Source organism: Sinocyclocheilus grahami, unplaced genomic scaffold, assembly GCF_001515645.1.
Source record: "Sinocyclocheilus grahami isolate Dianchi unplaced genomic scaffold, SAMN03320097.WGS_v1.1 scaffold148.1, whole genome shotgun sequence".
In the NCBI taxonomy this organism is placed as follows: Eukaryota; Metazoa; Chordata; class Actinopteri; order Cypriniformes; family Cyprinidae; genus Sinocyclocheilus; species Sinocyclocheilus grahami.
Genome location: NW_015505327.1, coordinates 817,119 through 827,762, shown reverse-complemented (window position 1 = coordinate 827,762; position 10,644 = coordinate 817,119). Strand labels below are relative to the sequence as shown.

The following is a 10,644-nucleotide window of genomic DNA, read 5'->3' as shown; positions in this document are numbered from 1 at the left end:
ATATATTGCCACTAGGTAAGGGTATTTTTTTGTTTTGTATTTTTTTTCCCAGAAGCTAGTGTTCTTGGTACTAAAGAGACAGTGTCAATAAAGAGCATGCAATAGGAGGCATGATGTGTGAAGAAAACAAAGAGAAGGGTGTGGTAACTCTTATTTACCTAGACTTTTGAATGGTCTTTTGAAAGTCCACAGTGCCAAAAATGCCAGTAGTGGAAGAAACATCCTTCTAAAGAATTATAATTTCTCCACTATGCTGTTACTACAGAGATCATTGTTATTCTGTGTTCTGGTGCAGTGCATTCCTGCAGCTCTCTCTAGTGGTCAGTGTTTAGTAATGCTGCCTAAATTTTGTGGACTGTAACTGCTTGTACCAATCAACTCTCTTTCTACAGTCGTGTGATGACGTATAGAGAACACGGTGCTTGGGTGGTGAAGGCACATCTGCAGAAGGAGCCTGAAGGACACATTATCAGTGTCAGGTAACTGCTTTTCTCTTTGCTTCATAATTTCTATCACTTAATTTAAAGAATTTACCTCACGGTCTTCTTGTATTTAGCTCACAAGTTGGTTCTCCTCTCTTGTAGTGTGAATGGAGATGTGCGGTTCTTTGACCCACGGACACCAGAATCAATTAACATCTTGCAGACAGTGAAAGGACTGACTGCTCTGGACATTCATCCACAAGCAAACCTGTTCGCTTGGTGAGAGATGCACCTGCATCATTTATACAATCAGTTCCATGATGCAAAATATTACAGTTTAGAGAAAAAAAAAAAAAAACCGGAAGACAAACTTTTCCTTTGCATCCATGACCCTCTTTACACCTGGCAGGTTCATCTTGAGTCATTTACAAATTGCCTGTTTTAAATCAAGGCATAAATGGTGCCCAGATCTTTTGAGATCTGATCACTCAAGCCATGTTTGGAGGAATGCATGTGTAAATGCTGTTCTGTCCATGTACTTCACTGAACTTTTTCATTGTGCCTGATGTCAACAGGCAGTGACACACATGACGACGTATAGAGACACATTTCTCAAATTTGGTTAAAATAGGTACTTGATTAACAAATAATTCTGCTAAAAACATCACATTTTAGTTAATTTAAAGGCACAATATGTAAAAAAAATTCTCTGCTAGAGGGCACGTATTCAAAATAAACAAAGAGGCAAAGGCATAGTTTGATGACGCTGTGACTGAGTGTGGAATCATGGGAGTTGTCGTCTTCATCCCCACAGCCGATGCAATCCGACGGGACTCGGGCAGAAATCATGTTCATGGATGAGCTAATGATTTATTAATGTAGTAGAATGAAGCAGGGTGAGGCTGAAAGCCGTCGAAGAGAAACGAGGCCACTGAACGAGCGCGACACATGGCTCGAAAGCAGCGGAGCTTTTATTATGCCACAGTCGACCGCTTCCGCTCCTTCCGGTTGTGCGTATTTGGGGGAAAAAATCAGCGCTGTTTTATCATACTAGATACATTTGAAAGTTCTGTTATTATGCTACTCTGTGCGGTCGTCACCGGTCTATTATAACGAATAACATATTAAAGCGTCTTTGGTGTTTCCATGTTTTCAACAAAACAAAACCGGAAATCGAGGGGTTATGACGTCATTGGCAGGCGACACAATGACACTATGGACACGGTCTGTGTCACTAGTTAAAATCACTTATTTCTCTGGAGTTAAACATTCTTCTAAACATTTGGGATAATGTAAGTACACAAGTCAGCAAAATATATAACACTGTTCTAGTGGTTTTTGGATATTTTAATAAAACAATCTTATATATTGTGCCTTTAAAAGTCTATTTATTTGAGGAAACAGTACAAATTGTACAGATTTTCTTCAGACTTTATTTTTCCCGCATTGTCCCCGCAGAATCTTGTCTGCTCACCTGTGACAGAGCAATAATCAGGTGGTCACCCTAGTCCTGAAATACCTGTAACTCATGCCTCTTTTTTTAACCATTTTTTTCTCTCGTTCTCTCACTTTCTTTCTCCAGTGGCTCCATGAATCAGTTTATAGCTGTGTATAACTCCAATGGGGATGTGATCAGCAACATTAAGTACTATGATGGTTTCATGGGCCAGAGAATCGGAGCCATCAGCTGCCTGGCCTTCCACCCTTACTGGGTAAGACAGTTTTCTCAATGCAGACAGTCTTTATTACTAAGAGCTGCACTGTTGGGAAAGCTAATTTGAATCTGTAAGTTGTCAAGCTACAAGTTACACATAAATTAAAGCAGTTAAACAACAGTCAAGCTGTTAACAAAAGTAGCTGTCTACATTGAAGCTACTTGAAGGGGAAATATTTTAAATATATCAAATGATATAACTTACTATGAGAGCAGTATGACACTAAAACTAAAATTAAAATTAGCATAACGGCATAAAACTTGAGAAAATAAATTTACACTAATTAAACAAATTAAATTATATTTGAATTCATAACTTGGTAACAGTGATGAATAGCAGCATGGAAGTAAATATTTCACTAATACTAAATAAAATTTTATTCACAGACTAAAATTAATCAGTGAATTGTTTTTCAACCATTTGAATTACATGACCCATCCAAGAATGATTTGGACTTCCAGAGACTACTTATAAAAAGGACACTTTACATCCTGAGTTCATCCTCAGCGCAACAGTAAAGCATGCATGCTATATGTTGGAAAAAGTAGCTGTTTTGTTTTGTTTTGTTTTTTAAGAAAAGCTAGTACCACCGATACTGAGGAGCTGTAAGACAAGCCTATCATAAAATATGATATGAAAAAAAGACTCACAATTCAAGTCAATGTCTTTCCAAAACCTTGCAATCACCTGTTTTACATGATAAAACAGTGAACAGTAAATTATAATTTCTCCCTAATTTTATTTGGTTATACAAAAATGAAAGGTTTTAAAGGTTTTTTTCCCAGTTGACATCTTCACATTTTGATTCCAAAAACCTATGGCTAAAGGAATGGTGGAAGACCAGCCAAATACTACTTTAACTCAGTAATGCCTTCCTTTATTATACCTATACAATGGAGCCAATGCAAATAATTTTTTGCTTTTACATACATCCACATTAACAGATGTCAATATAAAGTAAGGCCACTGTGGAATTCGCTAACAAAACAAAAAAGTACTTGGTACATCTTTTATAACATTTGTGTTAGAAAATAAAAACTATACATAAACACAGTCTTCTTTCTTTCTTTTACTTCCTCAGCCTCATCTTGCTGTGGGCAGTAATGACTACTACATGTCCATCTACTCAGCAGAGAAGAGACTCAGATAACATCATGATTTCTCACCTTTGACCACTGCTGCCCCCCTTGGATGTAAATGACTTCCTGTAAATATGCAACAACCACAATGAATGTCTAAAGAAGGCTGCTGAACCCACACATGATGACTATATTAGAACCAATATTATTATTATTCTCAACATAATTCTCATTATGGATTTATTGATTGTAGACTTGGCTGTGCGGAGGAGTGTGTACTATTTAAATTGCATATAAAGATCTAAAAACAAGTCTTTATGGTTTGGCCAATGTTGGCCATAGTTTTTGACTGTCTTAGAACTGATAACCTCCTGCAGAGTCAGAGAGATCGACCTGAAGACTAGACAAATGAAATGACGAACTTCCCTAAGCTTGGTGTTCAATGCTGACTGTGGAAGGCCCGTTGCTCAGTGGGTTCTCTCTGAAGCCCTGTGCCTCATCATATCTCTTCTGAAGTACAGTTGGATGTGCTTTTCTGAAAAACTCTGTCAATCTTGCTGTAGATCCGTAGATTTTTAAGTGTGCAGGCATGCATTTCTTGTGTGAAGAAATGGCCAATATATGTGGTGTTCTTACTCGCCAAACACAACCTCCCTTACATATCCATTCTTAACATGTTCACACACACGCACTATGCCAAACTCTCTCCGCATCAAAACACAACACTTTATTGGACTGCACATACAAAAATGTAGTTTTACACCAACACCACATACTGACTCTGACCTCAAAGCACTGGACACCCTGCCGCTCATTTGCATCCACTCTAAGAACTGTGGAGCCTGGGAGAAACACAAGGTTCTTAAAGTTAAGCTCAAATAATCAGGATAAAGATTTGTATAGATTTCAAGACAGAAATGTAAAGATAAGTGAGTTTCTTTTTTTTCCTCTCCTTGTTTTGCATTCAAGAGTCATATGTAATAGTTTTTTTCCCTCTTACTACACACACAGCCCACTATCTGAAAATTGTGCCATGAGCCTCTGTTTTAGTTAGTTAGTTAGTTAGTTATGCTGGAAATGCAACATTACCTACTTTTGCAGCACAAAACCTTTTGTTCTCTTGAGCCAGTGGTCACCATCTTCATCATCATCATCTGCTCTTTTCAGAGATTCATCTGTAATATGCTACACAAATTCATTTCGTCTTAAACTCAAAGATGGTCTCCATTATTATTTTTCCTCAATGAAAAAAATAGTGCAGTTGACAGAACAGAAAAAAGGACTATTTCATATTTTTAGCCTCTCATGACGTTGGACCTGATCTGTTTCCACTTTCACTTTCCCTGTCACACCAATAATGTATAGTCTCCTGGTTACCCATACAGTGACACAGCATTATGGGGAATCAAATACAACTATCATCATCAACTATCTGTCATCGCAGCACTTATATACAGTCTCACTATGTCCTGTGCTGTTGTTAACATTGATAAATTAATTGTAATTCTATGTTTGAGTTGTGTTTACTAAAAGCTTAAAGGGATAGTTCACCCAAATGTGAACATTTGATCATTTACGCTCCTGCATGTCATTCCAAACCTGCATGACCTTTCTTTTGTGGAACACAAACAAGATATTTATCAGATGCTTTTTTTTTCTTTTCAATGAAAGTGGATGGGGGATAAGGCCATTCAAATTGCCAAGTCATACAGGTTTAGCAGAACATAAGTGTAAGTAAATGATTCTGTTGTCATTTTTGGGTGAACTACCTCTGTACAGCAGCAAAATCAGGTGGAGCTATATATATATATATATATATATATATATATATATATATATATATATATATATATATATATTAGTTGTTCAGCATTATTAGAGTACTCAATGTGAATAAAATGTATTATTAGTGTTGAAGTGAGATTTCTAAGGAATTTTAAGTTGCTGATAGATTGAGTAGCCAATAAATAAAACTAGAAGGGTTGAGGATCAGGGTGGAAATTTATTTTTGTACAAGCTCTGATCAGTTTTTGTTTGTTTGCTTTTTTCCTTTCACATCCTTGTAAAAATTTCTGCAAGCAAATGGGAACTTTTATTGTGAGGTGACTGATGGAAACAGGCCTGGATCAAATCTTGAGAGATATGTACCCAGCTCATAGACAGTTACCTCTGGGGCAATCATGTCACAAATTACACTTCTTTAGGGGAATTTAATTAATGGCAAAAAATCAAATAGATAAATGTAAGAAAAAAAATGAATTAGAATTTGAATTGACCCTAGTCCTGAGTCTGCTGTTCTGTCTAATGAGATGGTGAAGGTAAAACAACATTATGTGTAGTTTTTCCATCAAAGTTAGTACCCTGATTTTCTGATGTGTCTCTGATAATGTCACAAAGATGACGACTGGCAGATATGTTTAATTCTTACCTTCCAAAAATCTAATTCTTGAAATGTGCTTGTATTTATGTTGTTACTTTTGTAACTGGTTTATGTAATATCTGTATTTTATTTTTAACTATACAAGTTTTCTTTTTTTTCATCTTTTAATATCTTAATATCCTCTCCTTTTTTCTTTGTTTGTATTTTTGACTGCATTTCTTGGTATGGCTGCCATTCTCTTTATGTTGTCGCATTAATTACAGAAGGAAAGAGAAAGCACATTTGTCCTTTACCTTTCCTCAGGACCCATAGTCTCTTGTTGGATTCTCTGCCCCCTTTGGACATTTGTTTTCATTGAAAGGAGAATTTGGTTTAGCGCTTATCAGTGGATTTGTTCATGAACTGTGCCAGTATGTCCCAGATAAAATTTTCATCAGGTTGGAAATCACTGCTCTGCTACTCCTGCTTTGGGTTTTAACATTTTAAAGAAAAAAGAGAAATTAGTTCAATGAATTGAAACAATCAGGTGTTTTTCTGTGGCTGTAGACTTTCACCATGGTTTAAAAGACAAGAAGCAAGCATTTGAATAAACCAGATATGTAAATGTACAGTTTGCTGTATTTGTCACTTTGTTTATTTGTCTGTATGTTCCTGTCATAATTTGATTATATGTCTGTGTCTATGTCTGTGTGTGTGTGTGTGTGTGTGTGTGTGTGTCAGGATCATGGACTGTCTGTGTCATGTTTTGCCCCTGTTTCTGTTCCCTTATTTGGTCATGTTCCTGTCCTCGTTTTGTTAATTTGTTTGATTAGTCATCCCATGTACATAACATAAATAATGTTTTGTTTCTTCCTCGTCTCCATCGTTCCTCGCCATCACAGATTGTGACAGAAGAACCGACCAAAACAGTAACCTCCGTGTGTCTACCCTCCGTTTTGTTTCCCGTTTTTACCCAGTGTCTTTTTTTTCCGTTGTTCCCTGGATGGATGCCCTTCTTCGAGGACCATACTAGACTGTTCCAGCTGCTAGCAAGCACTACCAGCTACCCGGACGACGCACTCTGTGCACTCTACGATGCCAGTCTAAACATCTAGTGCAGAGCGCCGTCGTCCGAAGATGGTCCTCGAGGTTTTCGCGCGTTTGTGGCATGGATTCCACTCCGGACCCAGAGCCCAGCCCACCATCTCCCCACTGTCCGGAGCCCGAGCCCACCGATGACGGAGAGCCAATTCCCACCGCGATCTACGAGCCAGCGCAATGCCGAGCGACTGAGCGGAGGATCGCCCCGGAGGTAGAGCCCAAGCCGTCAGACCAGGTGTGAGAGTCGGTGACAATGCCCGCCACGAGGGAGAAAGCCGTGGACGGTGTGAGCATGGAGAGGAGCTCCGCCCCCTGCACCGCGGCTGAGGGTGAGCGTAGTATGGTGCAGCGAAAGTGCCAAAGAGAAGAGGAGAGGGCTCCAGTCCAGAGCGCCCTCCAGTGCCCGCTCCTAGAAAGCATGTCTGGCAGCCCCTCTGCTTGCCCTCAGCCCACCATCATTACGGTATGAGTTCCGCGGGTCTGCCATCCTCCAGCGTCGCCTTGGCTGGAGAATCCCTCACCTCCACCGTGGGTCAACATTATGGCTGTGGCCTGAGTCCTGCTTGGCTTCTCCTGCTCCGGGCCCCTCCGGTCTCCTCCCTGGCTCCTCCCTCCTTCGTCACCTCCCTTGTCTCTGTCTGCCGGCCCCCTCCCGGGCGTCCGTCCTCCTCCGGAACCTCCTCCCCAGTTCCCACCCACGCCTCCCCGTCCTCCTCCGGAACCTCCTCCCAAGTTCCCACCCACGCCTCCCTCTGTTGTTGCTATGGTGTGAGGACGCACCTTCCGGGAGGGGGCGTAATGTCAGGATCATGGACTGTCTGTGTCATGTTTTGCCCCTGTTTCTGTTCCCTTATTTGGTCATGTTCCTGTCCTTGTTTTGTTAATTAGTTTGATTAGTCATCCCTTACACTTGTTTCCCCAATCATCCCCTGTATTTAAGTCCTAGTCTGTGCACTCTGTCTCTGTCGGTTCTACTTGTTATGTTCATGTGTTTCCTGCCGTTCCCAGTGTTGGATGAACCCTGTGTTTCATGTCACTGTGTAAGATTACACAACAGACAAACAACTGACTTATGCCTCCATCTTAATCATGGTCATAGTTTAGGTCTATTTATGAAAAGATTTGTATGAAGTTTAAAATGTATGAATTTAACTACAGAAATAGTAATTCCATGTTGTTAAACATGAATGTGTAAAAATGCTATTTATATTCAGTCCCACTTTATACTAGATGACTTTAACTACTACATATGTAAAAAAAATAATAATAATAATAAATAAAACCTTATTGTGTTCATGATGTATTGCAAAACATGTTTGTTGCTACTGATGTGGAATACGAGTAAGATTAAGGACAGGTTTTGTGATATGGTTAAGTTTAAGGGTGGGTTAAAGGCATAAGGGTAAGATCAACAGTGTAATTATAGATGTAACTTCAAACATTAGTAACAGATGTCATTTTTCATTAAACTAAGAGAGCATATTTAAGAGAGCAAACATACATTTGTATTGTACGTCATTCATCTCTACCACATTACTTCCTATACATAAATAACATATATGTACTGCAATCATTTCAATCATGTTTGTAATGTTTCTGTTTCTGTTTAATCCTAACTGTATGTTGTGTGCAGAGAGTCTCAATTTATCATCACAGGATCCTGTTGTAAAGCAGTAATTTTTGTTTTGGTATAATAACACTTGTTGAATTTGTGTTGGTTAGAAAATATCTGACTGAACATGGAAATTGAAAAGATTAATCAACAAATTCATTTTTTTCAAACTCATTTTTATCATTACTTAATCTCCTGCTTTCTGAACTTCCCTCCCTCTGCTTTTGGGCTGATAATTTGATAGGTGTGGAATTTTGAAATGCAGCGTCACTGAGATCCTCCTTTCTTCTCAGTACTGAATGTGAAACAAAAGTGAATAAACCGTTTTCTCCAGATGCACCGTTCCTGTGGTTTGTTCACTGTAAATCTGCAGGGTGTTTACTGTAAATCTTATAATGAGCAACTCATCCCATATCTATCCTCAGAGTCCAGTCTGATACAACCCAGATAATGTACTTTCAGTGTGTTCATTAATTTTGATTCAGTTCAATTCAATTCATTTGATGAGCACTTTGCATAGAACAGATCCTCCACAGAAGCTCCCCTGACAATTGTTGAATGAGTACAAATCTAAATCTTCTTCACTTAAAACTTTAATATCTCTATGAGGCCTACACTCAGACATCCAAACTGGCGAGAAATGGATCGCCTCTCATCGTCACTCCCGAGGATGATCTCGCCAGATCCACTCCGGACCCAGAGCGCAGCCCACCATCTCCCCGCTGTGCGGAGCTAAAGCCCGAGCCCACGGATGATGGAGAGCCAATTCCCGCCGCGATCTATGAGCCAGCGCAATGCTGAGCGACTGAGCAGAGGATCGCCCCGGAAGTAGAGACCAGGTGCGAAGCCCCCCATCATTACGGTGCGAGCGCCGTGGGTCTGCCATCCTCCAGCGTCGCCTTGGCTGGAGAATCCCTCACCTCCACCGTGGGTCAACATTATGGCTGTGGCCTGAGTCCTGCTTGGCTTCTCCTGCTCCGGGCCCCTCCGGTCTCCTCCCTGGCTCCTCCCTCCTTCGTCACCTCCCTTGTCTCTGTCTGCCGGCCCCCTCCCGGGTGTCCGTCCTCCTCCGGAACCTCCTCCCAAGTTCCCACCCACGCCTCCCTCTGTTGTTGCTATGGTGTGAGGACGCACCTTCCGGGAGGGGGCGTAATGTCAGGATCATGGACTGTCTGTGTCATGTTTTGCCCCTGTTTCTGTTCCCTTATTTGGTCATGTTCCTGTCCTTGTTTTGTTAATTAGTTTGATTAGTCATCCCTTACACTTGTTTCCCCAATCATCCCCTGTATTTAAGTCCTAGTCTGTGCACTCTGTCTCTGTCGGTTCTACTTGTTATGTTCATGTGTTTCCTGCCGTTCCCAGTGTTGGATGAACCCTGTGTTTCTTGGATTAAAGACTGTTTCGTTTATTCCTCGTCTCCATCGTTCCTCGCCATCACAGATTGTGACCGTGTGTAAGTACTATTATTACTATACATAAATATTTTTTCTTGCAAAACATTTGTTTTCTAGAACAAAAGCAATTTGTTGTGATTAAGTTTATATATATATGTGACCCTGGAGCACAAAACCAGTCTTAAGTCGCTGGGGTATATTTTTAACAATAGCCAAAAAAAACATTGTATGGGTCAAAATTATCGATTTTTCTTTTATTCCAAAAATCATTAGGATAATTTTTGATTAATAATATGCATTGCTTAGAACTTCATTTGGACAACAAGGCGATTTTCTCAGTATTTTGATTTTTTTGCACCCTCAGATTCCAGATTTTCAAATAATTTTCTAAAACAGCCAAATAAAGGCTGGCCACAATAAAAGGCCACTCTAAAATGTGCAGTTTTATCACACAGCACAATGCCACAGATGTCGCAAGTTTTGAGGGAGCGTGCAATTGGCATGCTGACTGCATGAATGTCCACCAGAGCTGTTGCCCATGAATTGAATGTTCATTTCTCTACCATAAGCCGTCTCCAAAGGCGTTTCAGAGAATTTGGCAGTACATCCAACCGGCCTTACAACCGCAGACCACATGTAACCACACCAGCCCAGGACCTCCACATCCAGCATCTTCACCTCCAAGATCGTCTGAGACCAGCCACCCGGACAGCTGCTGCAACAATCGGTCTCAAGGAAGCTCATCTGCATGCTCGTCGTCCTCATCAGGGTCTTAACCTGACTGCAGTTCGTCATCGTAACTGACTTGAGTGGGCAAATGCTCACATTCGATGGCGTCTGGCACTTTGGAGAGGTGTTCTCTTCATGGATGAATCCCGGTTTTCACTGTACAGGGCAGATGGCAGACAGCGTGTATGGCATCGTGTGGGTGAGCGGTTTGCTGATGTCAACGTTGTGGATCG

The 10,644-nt window shown here is 40.5% G+C and overlaps 1 protein-coding gene across 3 annotated transcripts in view; it reads left to right on the top strand.

The window, feature by feature from the left end:
• Positions 1 to 5,033, top strand: part of rptor (regulatory associated protein of MTOR, complex 1) — a 304,659-nt gene extending 299,626 nt beyond the window's left edge. For all 3 annotated transcript variants that reach the window (XM_016281200.1, XM_016281199.1, XM_016281198.1), the window contains exons 33-36: positions 393 to 479; positions 585 to 701; positions 2,005 to 2,134; positions 3,219 to 5,033. In XM_016281200.1, the coding sequence (XP_016136686.1) occupies positions 393 to 479; positions 585 to 701; positions 2,005 to 2,134; positions 3,219 to 3,287 (403 nt within the window). In that variant the 3' untranslated portion in view covers positions 3,288 to 5,033. The remainder of the gene's footprint in view (positions 1 to 392; positions 480 to 584; positions 702 to 2,004; positions 2,135 to 3,218) is intronic.
• The last annotated feature ends 5,611 nt before the right edge of the window (positions 5,034 to 10,644 follow it).